The sequence below is a fragment of the Dufourea novaeangliae genome, unplaced genomic scaffold (genome assembly GCF_001272555.1).
Source record: "Dufourea novaeangliae isolate 0120121106 unplaced genomic scaffold, ASM127255v1 scaffold14, whole genome shotgun sequence".
NCBI lineage: Eukaryota > Metazoa > Arthropoda > Insecta > Hymenoptera > Halictidae > Dufourea > Dufourea novaeangliae.
In genome coordinates, this window is record NW_015373890.1 from 106,563 (window position 1) to 117,973 (window position 11,411).

Sequence of the window (11,411 nt, forward strand, 5' to 3'; positions counted from 1 at the left end):
GGTTGCTGGTTATGCTCTGCAACGAGTGTAACGTGTCTTACGGCATTTAATACGTCGTTCGGTTCTTCATTGATGGTCCCGGCTTTTAGTGGCGACGTAGGAACTGAGGAGGTATAATTTTCGTTATGGTATAGGGTAAGAAGCGAATACACCTGTATGATCTGGACCAATAAACACAGTATTGTCATAAAATCATTTATGTGAAATACAGCTCGACGACAATCTATAGACTAACAGAAATATATAATGTTAATTCCTCGTGTATTCTCAACCAGCTATACACATTCACGTTTTGGACAAATTATCTTAGATCAGTCTGTACGAAGGAATTCTGCCAGAAAGCGTAAAAAAAAAGTCTGCATTCGCCTCAGCAGACCAGAAATTTCCATTTCCTTCTCGCTTTAATGAACGCCATGCATTCAAAGATCCTTCTTTTTTACTTCGAGCGTCCCCTACAATTTCCCGCGTTTCTCTTAATTCGTCAGAGAGGAAGGCAGGGTTCGCAGTCGCGAGAAGGGCGGGAGGAATCACTGCCTCCTTAATGCATCCTCTTTTGGTCCTATCCCGTTATCCACCCACGCTCATCTTATTCTTTTTACTTCTCTCGTGGCGGAAGGCACGGAGGTCTCGCGTCCAGGTTCACGAAACGATCGCATTCGTTACGGGAACCGCTCCTTAAAAAGGCAGTTACCCCTTAAGGTACGTCCGCGCGTTTGTAACGGGGCTCTTCCCATCTGAAACGCGCGTGCGCGCTCTGGCTTTGTAATTTATCCGTTCGACGAACTATTTAAATTCCATCCCCCACCCCTCCTGGCCCGTGAAACTTCCATTTCTTTAAATCGAACCGCGATCTTCTTAAAATTCTAGAGGCGTCGCCGTCGATCGTTTTTCCTCGCGACCGCCTCCCGACCATCTCCGTAACGAGGAATTGAAGATGCTCTCTCTTGCGATCGAAGCCAACGTCTTGGCCCGGTTTCAATGTCTAACGGCAACCGTGGATCGACCTTGATTTCACGGGAAATTTAGAAAACTGACAATGTTTGCACGAGAAAACACTCCGGGAGTGGAGTCTGGGGGATCGACACGTCATCCTTTGCGGACGATTGGGTGATCGCGCGTGGTGAACGTGATTTCTTGACGTCTATGGGCGTTCAATATGTTGTAGAGACGAGAGACTGAATATACCGAGTTCTACGTATATTGTATAGGAACGAGAGATTTTGTCACATTAAGTACAGTATCGCCTCGATATAATTGTTCCTAAGTCTGAAACCACTCGAGAACTGATTTTCCAACAATTACAGAATAAAAATTGAACAATTTTGAAATGATAATAATTACCGCATAAAGGAATAGTTAAAACGCTCTTTAAATACAGTGTAATCTGAAAAGTAGAGATTTTTTAAATGCATGAAATTGAAATTTTTCCGAGATCCTCTATTTTATACGTATTTCAACGTGGTTGCCAATATTGCCGGAATGGGATATCCATTGCGCGCTTAAAAACGCGGCACAAAGCACGACAAAGTAGAACAGGCGAAGTAAATAAAAGTAAACCCTCCGCCCACCCCTTTCCGTGGAAATGATGAAATATGGGCAAACGTATAGGAAGCTCTATCGAGTGCATCGCGCGCTCGGAAGCCCCGCCGGTATTCCATTAAAATAAATGTGCATATTAAAGCGGCCGCGCACTTTGTAATTAAAATTAACGCGGGACCGTTTCTGTCCGGCGGCGGGAGGGGAGTGGAGTTTCGGTGCACGATACAGAAATTATCCCGTGTTTGACTCGTCGGCGTCGTGTATCGCGTCAGACGATACGAAACTGACGAGATATTAGATTTGTTGGAAAATCAGTGGCAAATCGACATATTCGTATCTTTTCTATATAATTCTATACAAAGTGTTTCGAAATCATACGTTCAGATGTACAGACACGATGAAGTCACTAAGAAACAGAAAAATGTTTACCGAACTCTTTAAGTTTGTATACTGGAAATCAATTTTTGTTCGTCTATACAAATATGTAAAATATCATAAAATTTGTATTCCAACCCTTATCCGTCCGTTGTGTCAATATGACACATTTTTCTCTTAAGAAATGATACGTGTATAAAGTAAATTTAGCTGAGGTTCTGTGACATTTATTTGAAAGAATTTACAAATTTACCAGTTTACCTCTTCGTTATATTAATTTTTCACCGCTACATCAATTTGGCACCGAAGGACGAAATAAAGCTGGGAAAACGACCGACGGATGCGGGTTAATAAATCCAGAAACAGATGGAATATACGCTTTTTCCTCTTTTGGTTCGTGCATTTTTCAAGGAATCTCATCAGCCCATGCAATTCATCCCACTGATTTCGCAACGTCCTCCATACACCCATGCCCTTCAATCAAACTCTCCGTTCATTACACGTTATTTCAACTCTGCCAAAGCCCATTTCTCATCAAGATACAAAAATAATGAAAGAAAATCAACGTTTTTTTCCCCCTTCCCCTTGAGGGTGAGGTAACAACCAACGCAGCAGTAACTAACTCCGACTCGGTGTTTCAAGGGGCCATTTCAGTTTCCAACGAGTCAGAATTTTTTTTCCGTGACCAAGAGAGAGAAAGAGGAAGGCGTGTAGATACGATTAATCCCAGAAAATTGTCGTACGCTCTTCTGGCCGGTCGGTCGGTCGGTTCGCTCGTAAACACGCTAATTAAAGTGTCGTTTCACGGCCGTTTGATTTTCCCATGGCAAAGAGGAGAGCAGAAGAAACAAGGTGATTGTGTCCCCGCGATGGCCGACTCCCTGTCCTTGTCTCTGTTGCGACGAGTCGTCGTCGTCGGTCAGATCGGTAATACCACGGTGTAAACTGTTGGCAATTAAGACGGCCGTTAATTACGGTTTTAGCCCACATCGAATGGCTACGTGTGTGTGTGTGTGTGTGTGTGTGTGTCGTTTGGTTCCTGGCCGCACAATGGGAATTGCACGGCGGAAAGGGCACGCGTGCGCTCATCAGATATCCGAGCCTGACGGCTCTACGTACGCCGGCCATCTTTCCTTTTGATCTCTCTCGTAAACGCGCGCGTGGATAGAAACAGCAGGATGAGGTGGGGGAGGAGAAGGTGGAGGCTACCAACGAGTCGGTTCCGTGCACACGCATACCTTTTGCCCCGAACGTGTTCCGCGGCTTTCCTTCTACGTGGAATCGCGCTACGTTCTTGGATATCTCGATAGTTATCGAGTCGTTGGATAACCCGACGCGCCGATCCTCCTTCCTTTCGTTTGCACGCGGATCGTTGCGTGTTCACCACCCCCGTGGATTTGCTTAAAAGCCTGTGTTTCGCTTTATCTACGTACACGGGAGAGCGCGAGTTAATTTTCTTTGGAGGAATCTGGCGGTTGTATCGAAGATAGAGGACATCGGTGTTGGATCGATCTTTCTTGCGTCTGTGTGTGCGGGGGAGGATGGCTTGAAATTGATTATGATATCGTGTCGTTTTGGTAGAGTAGGTAATCGTGATAATAGGGTGTATCGATCTTTGTTGAAATTTTTCTTCTTTTCTTCCTCTCTTCTCCTTTTTAGTTTTAATGTTAATTATGGTTGAGTTTAGTTTTATTATAACATGTTTTTTCTGTTAGTTGAATGTATTTGGGCGAATTTTCGTTCGTTAGAATAAATTATTAATTAGTATTACAATAAGGTTTGTTTTGACGAAATCAAATTCTGTGGAAATCAAGGACCTATACTTACTATTTCACTTATATTTGTAATCATTTTCCAGCATCTTACACCATTTTTATTAAGTGAAAGATCGAGAAAATACTTTTGAATTTAAATGTATCGTATCGTAATTGGAAGAAATAGTGGACTATTTATTGATACATCTAATAGTAGGATAAAGTATTGATAAGCTAACGAGGGATGAAACCATCGATGAAATATCAGTGTATTGTCATTCATTTACGGATATCGTTTATTATTATTTTTACATTCAACATTTTCGTAATCTGCGTTTATATTCCACGATAATTCCATAGCTTGAATGGTCTTCTGGTTTGTGCTCGTTTGAATCCTCTCTTTCCCGAGATTAAATGTATTTCCATTTTGTAGAATCGGGATGACGGCCGCTTCTCATTCGCAAATGAATGACCTACTTGTATTCAGTGCTTATCTAGAAAGAATCGTACGATGTTTGTGTTCCCGTTATCGCTGTTTGCAAAGATTCTCGGTATTTATCCATCTGCTTCTTCATAATTTACAGAACATTTCTCCATGATATTTCCGTGCAATCTTTAGAAACTTCATTAAACCTGGGAGTCGTGTCCAATTAGTAAAATGTAAAGCTATCTCTGCGATATTCAGAGAAATTAAGAAGATCTGTCGCAAAACGGGACGCTATCGATCGTTTATGTTAGGACAAATAGGTTAAATACGTTTGTCAATAATGCAATTAAGTTACTTACGATAAATAGAAACAAAAAAGTTAAACACCTGAATTTAACAGTTTTTCTGTTGAAATCGTTAATGAAGAAACTTGAAACAACGAATGAAACGAACTATCAACTAAAACATAAAAGAGTAGTTAATTCCATTTCTCATTGAACCAACACGAGAATTTCAATTTCAAATGTAAAACAATGTAGGTATATCACACGTATCGAAAAACCATTCGAACGGATAAATTGTTTCAACGTAAGAACGAACCTTCCAGACACTGTTTGCCTTTCTTTTTAAAATATAGGATCGAAATACGAGCACTGTGTAGTATTCGAATGAAACGCCCGACTGCTGCGTATAATTACAACTAATGGCGGAGAAAAGATGGGAGGATTCGAAATTACAGAGTTTCCCGTTTCCTCTGCTCTTCCCATACACTGAAATTGACGTCTGACGAGTCGAAGGGAGACTCTCTACGTACCTACCCCTAGACGAGAGTCGGGGAAATAAGGAAAGTTTCCTTTTTTTTGTTGTTGTTGTTGCGATTGAACGCGTTACCCCTCCATCACGATAAGAAACGAAGAATACGTTTCCTTCGGGTCTGCATCCAGTCGTGTTCCCCTCTTCCTTCCTTGCTCTCGGAATCTTTTTTTTTCTTTTCTTCACGCGTATTTCCACGGAAAGTCGACCGTTTCATTTCGTTAAGAGGAGAGCAGGGGCGTTGGGGTCCGACTCAAAGGCACCTGGTTTCCGTGGTCGATAAATTGTCGGGGAGCGACGCTCCCCTTCGTTTCTCACTCGCACGGTTTTCTTTCTCGTTCGTTGACATTTATGAAGTCCTACGCGTACTGACCAACCAACGGGCATTTCCGATCGCAGCGGAGCGATTATGGCGGACAGAGCGTGTCCCTTTTGACGCTTGTGTGGTAGTTTGTTCGATCACCTGTTTCATCTTGGGCCACGTTTACTGACGCCATATTGTTTTGACAAGTTTCGTCACTGACCACTATTCTGAGTCTTCGTCATTCTCTTTGGTGAAATGTTCTTACCTTCTTGATTACAAACATTCTTAACTCTCCGTAGGCAATGTGAGTCATTGACGACCCAAGCAAATTCCTATTTTTCTCGGGTGTTCCTACAAAGTTTTATTTTTGTTTCGATTCAGTTTTCTATGATATGTATATGATTGCTTATGGAGGGTTAAAATTTACGACTAAAATAAAGAAAATTCTGCAGTTTTCTTAAGAAATTCGATAGTTCCCAGAGCAGACAAATATTACATTTTCTGGTAGAATGCAAGTGCAGGGTTAACCGATTTACGTTCCTGTTCCGAATTCAAGCCGAGTCTTCGCGTGCGTTCGCTGGATTCACCTTGGGCCTGGAAAGATAATCGGAGCGATTACTTCGCGGCATAAGGTGTCTCGTGTCTGACGTGTCGTTGGCCTGCGAAGCACCTGCATAGTCACGCTAAAAATTGTCTTTCTTCGTGAAAGCGTTAATGTTTCCGACCCGACTCCGAGTTTCTCTTTCTTGACAACCGTCTTCGTTCGTGGCTCGGTGTACTTAACGAATCGGACGAGTAAAGAAATTCGTGCTCGGTAGATATCAAATGCTTCTTTAGTATTGTATTTTCAGTGGTACGTATTTGTAGCTCGAAGATTTACGACAATGATATTGTGCACACTGTGGTATCGAATTAAAATCAATGCAAAGAATTAATAGAAATTTATTAATACTTGGTGAATATTCTCATTGTTTCTGATGGGCTGGTTACACAGTGCAGTTTATGCGTATGTGATAATGAGAAAGAATGCGTGAAATTAACACTTATGCTCATACTTCGACGGACCCGTACAGGGTTTCTTTCTTCTTCTTCTTTCACCCATGTGGAATGTAGAATGAAGTTACAGACAAATGTTTCACGGTACGTTTTATTACTTCATAAAATTCCGAACTGCAGCGTGGGCAAGCTCTGGAGGTAAATTAGGAACGCACGTAAAGAGTCCTATTCTTTCCATTCAGGAAACGCTTCTATCGTACAGAAATCACAGTGTTCCGTCCACGTGTAAAGATACAAACGTTCATGATAGAAAAGAAATTCCATAATTAGACGTGCTAATTAAGGGTTTATGCGTTTGTGCCCAGATTGCTTTTCCCTCTTTTATCTTCTACATGTATGTGCTCAAAACGATTGACACCAAAATCCTTTAGAACTTCACTTCAATGAAAATTTATTTTAAAGCAGTGCTGTTCAAATTTATCTGAACGAAACTTCGACACACATGCTGTACAACAGTACCTAGAAACTCGTTCTGAAAAAATACAGGTTCACTTACGAGTTGCTTTATTTAGAATTGTACCAAATTTATCGAACGAACCAAATTCACAAAACAGTCGTAACTATCGTTCATTGAAAAATTCGCACGAGCCCACACAAATTCACATGCAACGAACACAACAATTCACTCACGCAAAATTTCAGACGAGTAAATCCTCGATGAGTGTTCGGAGGCTCCTCGGTACTTACAAGGAGATGTCCCCAGGTGCAACGCAGACTTCTTAATGAGGTTTATCAGAATGATAAAGATTGAAATATGTTCAGTGCCGAGAAGCCTTCGAACATTCACCGATGATTTACCATAAACGGTGTCTTCGATGGGAGGGCAAACACTAATAAACGATAGAAGATTGTAGATCGCAAATGGAACTCCGAACGAAATCCCCCATTAGTCCATATAGAATCACCAAATCTAATCTTTTCTCTTACTATTATCTCTGCAGGTCTGGGCGAGGCTCCAGGAAGACGCCTCCGCGAGGATCCCCCGGGCGCAGCGAAGGAGTAAGATCCGCCGCGACACAGCCACCGTGGTGTCGTCCCGTAGGCGTAGGAAGGTAGAGTAGTAAGGATGCTAGTCTTCCCGGGCGGCGAGACATCGACGAGGATGGGATCGATGGTGTCGCATCAACGGCAACTACGTCTGCTGCTGTCGATCCTGGTGCTGTTGTCCCCACGGCTGCCGGTTCGTTCGACCCCCGCCGATGTAGTACAAAAGTTTCACGACCCGGAGGTGAAGCACATGAACCATCTGGTAGTCGACAAGAACACCGGTCGCGTGTACGTGGGCGCTGTGAACCGGCTGTATCAGCTCTCGCCGGATCTGGGCCTGGTCGTGAAAGAGGTGACCGGCCCGAAAGGGGACTCGACCGCATGTTCGATGATCAACTGTCCTCGGGAGACACCGACTCGACCGGTCGACAACGTGAACAAAGCTCTGGTAATCGATTACACGACCACCAGACTGATCTCGTGCGGTAGCGTGTCGCAGGGCACCTGTCAGGTGAGGAATCTTCATAACATCTCGGACATTGTGCAAGAGGTGAAAGAGGCGGTGGTCGCGAACAACGCGACAGCATCCACGGTCGCGTTCATAGCTCCTGGACCACCGAATCCACCTGTCTCTCAGGTGATGTACGTTGGGGTAACGTTCACTGGGAACTCGCCGTATCGATCGGAAGTGCCGGCGGTCAGCTCTAGATCCCTGGACTCTAACAGGATGCTGAACATCGCGGAAGCGGCGGTAACCACCGGGACCAGAATGTACGTGAACTCGTTGTCACGGGAACGATACCCGATCAATTACGTGTACGGGTTCAGCAGCGGTGGTTTCAGAGATGAAGAACACCGATACTGCGATCTACATATCGAAGCTGGTCCGCGTATGCCAGGACGACCAGCATTACTACTCGTACACCGAGATACCGATCAACTGCACCAACGACGGGGTGGATTACAATCTCGTGCAGGCCGCGTACGTCGGCAAGGCCGGTTCGGTTCTCGCCGTTGAATTGGGGATCACCGCTCAGGACGACGTGCTGTTCGCGGTGTTCTCCGAGGGCGACACCCTGAGCAGCGACGTGCCGAAGCCGCATTCCGCGCTCTGTGTGTACTCGTTAAAGTCTATTAGGAGGAAGTTCATGACCAATATACAGAAGTGCTTCAGCGGCGAGGGACACCGTGGATTGGACTACGTCTCGCCGAGTCACAAGTGCATCTTAACGGTAAGCGATGTTCTTTCTTTTTTTCGTTTTCTTTTCTTCTGTTGTTACTTGATCTTCGAGCGGTGTATTGTTTCCGATGCGTCGTTGATATACATAGGTATCTCGGACCCGGGTATTGTTAGGATAATATTGCTTCGAGCGGGTTGTTCGAATAACGGTGGGAGGTATTTTATTGAAAGTAAGATTGTTTTTTATTTTTCGTTCGATAGTACGACAGATCGATGAAATTCTTTTTCATCGTTTCAGCTGAAATAATTAGGTTTGGTGAAACATCACTTTTAAATAATTTAGTTTCTTCTTAGTAAAGTCATTTTGTTTTAAATGTTCTTAGAGTACAAGCAACGAAGTGTTCTAAAATGATTTTCTATTTGAAATGTTATTTCTTCCTTTGAATATAAAATAATTTCTGCTCATTACTGGTATACAGTATATCGTCGACTTCTTACTTCTTTCGGATAAGAAAACTTTGATCGATAGCTTCGTTTCAAGTTGTTCTATTTCGAGTAGTAAGCGTAGAATGAGGAAACACTTTTAGTCGTCTATCTATGCAGAAACTGTCTAATAAGAGTAACTACAAGCATAGTACAAAAATTAATATTTCCGAAGTTATAAACCCCTTTTAGTCTCACCTTTTGCTTAGCATTTTATGCATGGTGGGATATATTTTAACCCACCTCGAATAGTTGAAGTTACGCATAGTCATACAGTTTAATATTTTATTTTTATATAACTTTTTTATATTAAAAAAAATTCTGTGCAACTAGGGTTTTTATTTTCTTTAAAATCGTGTGCCTCAAGGAGTTAACTTCCGATCTGAAGGAAGCTCGAGGTTCGGTAGGTCGAGGTTCAAGCAATAAAAACGGGCATCGGAGGAGCAAAGCGATTGAAAGTCGTCGAGACCTCGAAGGGGGGGGGGGTGGTGCTCTCCGTGAAAGGGTTGAAGCGCGTGAATCGCGGGCATCAGCCCGTAAATGGATTTTCCTCTTTACCGGTGGTGTACGATAACGGTCCCGCGGCGTTCCGTCCATCGACGGTGTCGATTTGCATTCAGGAACGTACGTTTGCTTTACCAGCGTCGGGTAATCGGTGAACCGCCATCGAGTTTCTTATCGCGTGACAGCGACGCATACGGGGGCTCGGAAAGAGAAAACCCCCTTTACCGAAAGAAACACGAGAGAACAGGGCGCGTGCTTTCTTGCTCGATTTTACACGTGCACCCACGACCACAACTGGCCCCCGGTGAACCAGCCTCGGCTACTACACACCGCGCGCCACTGAATGATCGTTTCTCATTTACATACGGCTGGAATATAAAGTAAACTTTCGAACCGGGTGCACACAGACACACACACACACGAGCATCTTGCGATCGTTGGTGAGTACGTATGTATGCACCTACGTGTCTCGTTACGACGAGAATTGAATGTTTTCTGCTCGCTTGTGCGTGCGATCTCGATACCGGGTGACTGGAAAGAAAATGATTTCCACTTGACGGTTTAACCCGTTGTTTTCGTACCTTTTTTTTCAAATCATTTAATAAGTATGTCTTCATCTAACGAAGCGTTCTTCAGGAACAACAGATTAGAAGGGATTTAGCCCAAGGCGACCTTTTTCTCGTTCATCGCATCTCATTTATCTCCGGTTAGCCGTAAAAACAGCTATCAAGCGACCTTAAAAAGGTGGTCTGCCAATTAGCTCCAATTAAGATCGACAACGTCGAGTCGCCTCTTGATCCCTTTAATCGGATCTCAAAAGAACTATGCCGCTAAAAATATCTACTCCCCGTTCTAGACACTCTCTGTCGTCGTTGAAATAATTCCGGATAGGCCATCTGATCTGATCTCCAGATTGCAAAAGTCAAATATATATTCTTTAAATACTAACATCGTAGGAAGTATTCCATTTATAGAACACAAAATGATTAATTATGAGAACAAACTTGATTCCTTTAAAATATTGTCAAGAAAATTATTTTCAAACACATAATGCTCCAAAAATACTCGAAATACTCATAATACTCCAAGATTACTAAAAAAAACTCACAAAATTACTCAAAGTACCCGAAAATAACTCGAAATGCTTCTAAATTACTCGAAATACTGAAAAATTTCTTGAAATACTCCAAATTTCTCAGAATACTAAAAAATTAGTCAAAATACTCCAAAATATTCCAAAGGACTCCAAAACAACTCAGAGTTCGGAACTAAATGTAGCAAAGCAACGGGAGACGATAGAAGACCAGCACAAGAGAGAATAGAAGTCATCCGCGGAGCCGGCCAAAAATGAACGAACCGAACGGGAAATAAGAATGAAAAGGGTGCGAGAGGGGGAAGAACCGTGTGTCCCACGGAAGGCTGGTCGCGTCGGCCGGACCAAACAAACAATCTTTATCTCTTTTATGGGCGTCCTTATCTGCACCGGGCCGACTCTTCTCCAGCTTTCCCGTGGCAGGTTCAGGCCTTTTTCTCGCCCTTCGTACGTGAACAGATCCTTTGTGTTCCCCCGGCATACTTTCTCACCGCGTTCCACGGGGAAAAAAACGAAAGAGGGTTAAAGAAATAAGAGGCTCTGGGACCAGCCAACGAAACAGTGGGAGAGTGAGCGAGAAAGAAAAGCGAATAGAGCAAGAGGAGAGGTTGTAGGTGGAGAAGGTATCGTTCCAACGAGAAGCAGTCTAGTCACGAAAATTTAAATAAATCTTGCCGTTCTGAATATCATTCCACTTCTGCCTGCGAAGTGTATTCCAACCCCACTTTCGCTCTCTTTCCACGACTCTGTTCAGCCCCTTGTGAACCGAAATTGCCAGGGCGTTCACGGCTACCTTCAACGACGCGTGAAAACTACCCCGCAATCTTGGTTATAAATAGAGGTGAACGTCTTGTCGCTTAGAGTCATTCGTGAGAACGTTCGATGTGCGCTCGTGA

At 43.4% G+C, this 11,411-nt stretch overlaps 1 protein-coding gene across 1 annotated transcript in view; it reads left to right on the forward strand.

Moving 5' to 3' along the window:
• LOC107185782 (plexin-B-like) overlaps window positions 1-10,744 on the forward strand; it is a 44,999-nt gene extending 34,255 nt beyond the window's left edge. The window contains 3 exon segments of the mRNA XM_015573543.1: window positions 7,210-8,086; window positions 8,088-8,487; window positions 10,622-10,744. Coding sequence (XP_015429029.1) covers window positions 7,335-8,086; window positions 8,088-8,487; window positions 10,622-10,744 — 1,275 coding nt within the window. The 5' untranslated portion in view covers window positions 7,210-7,334.
• Window positions 10,745-11,411: the final 667 nt, after the last annotated feature.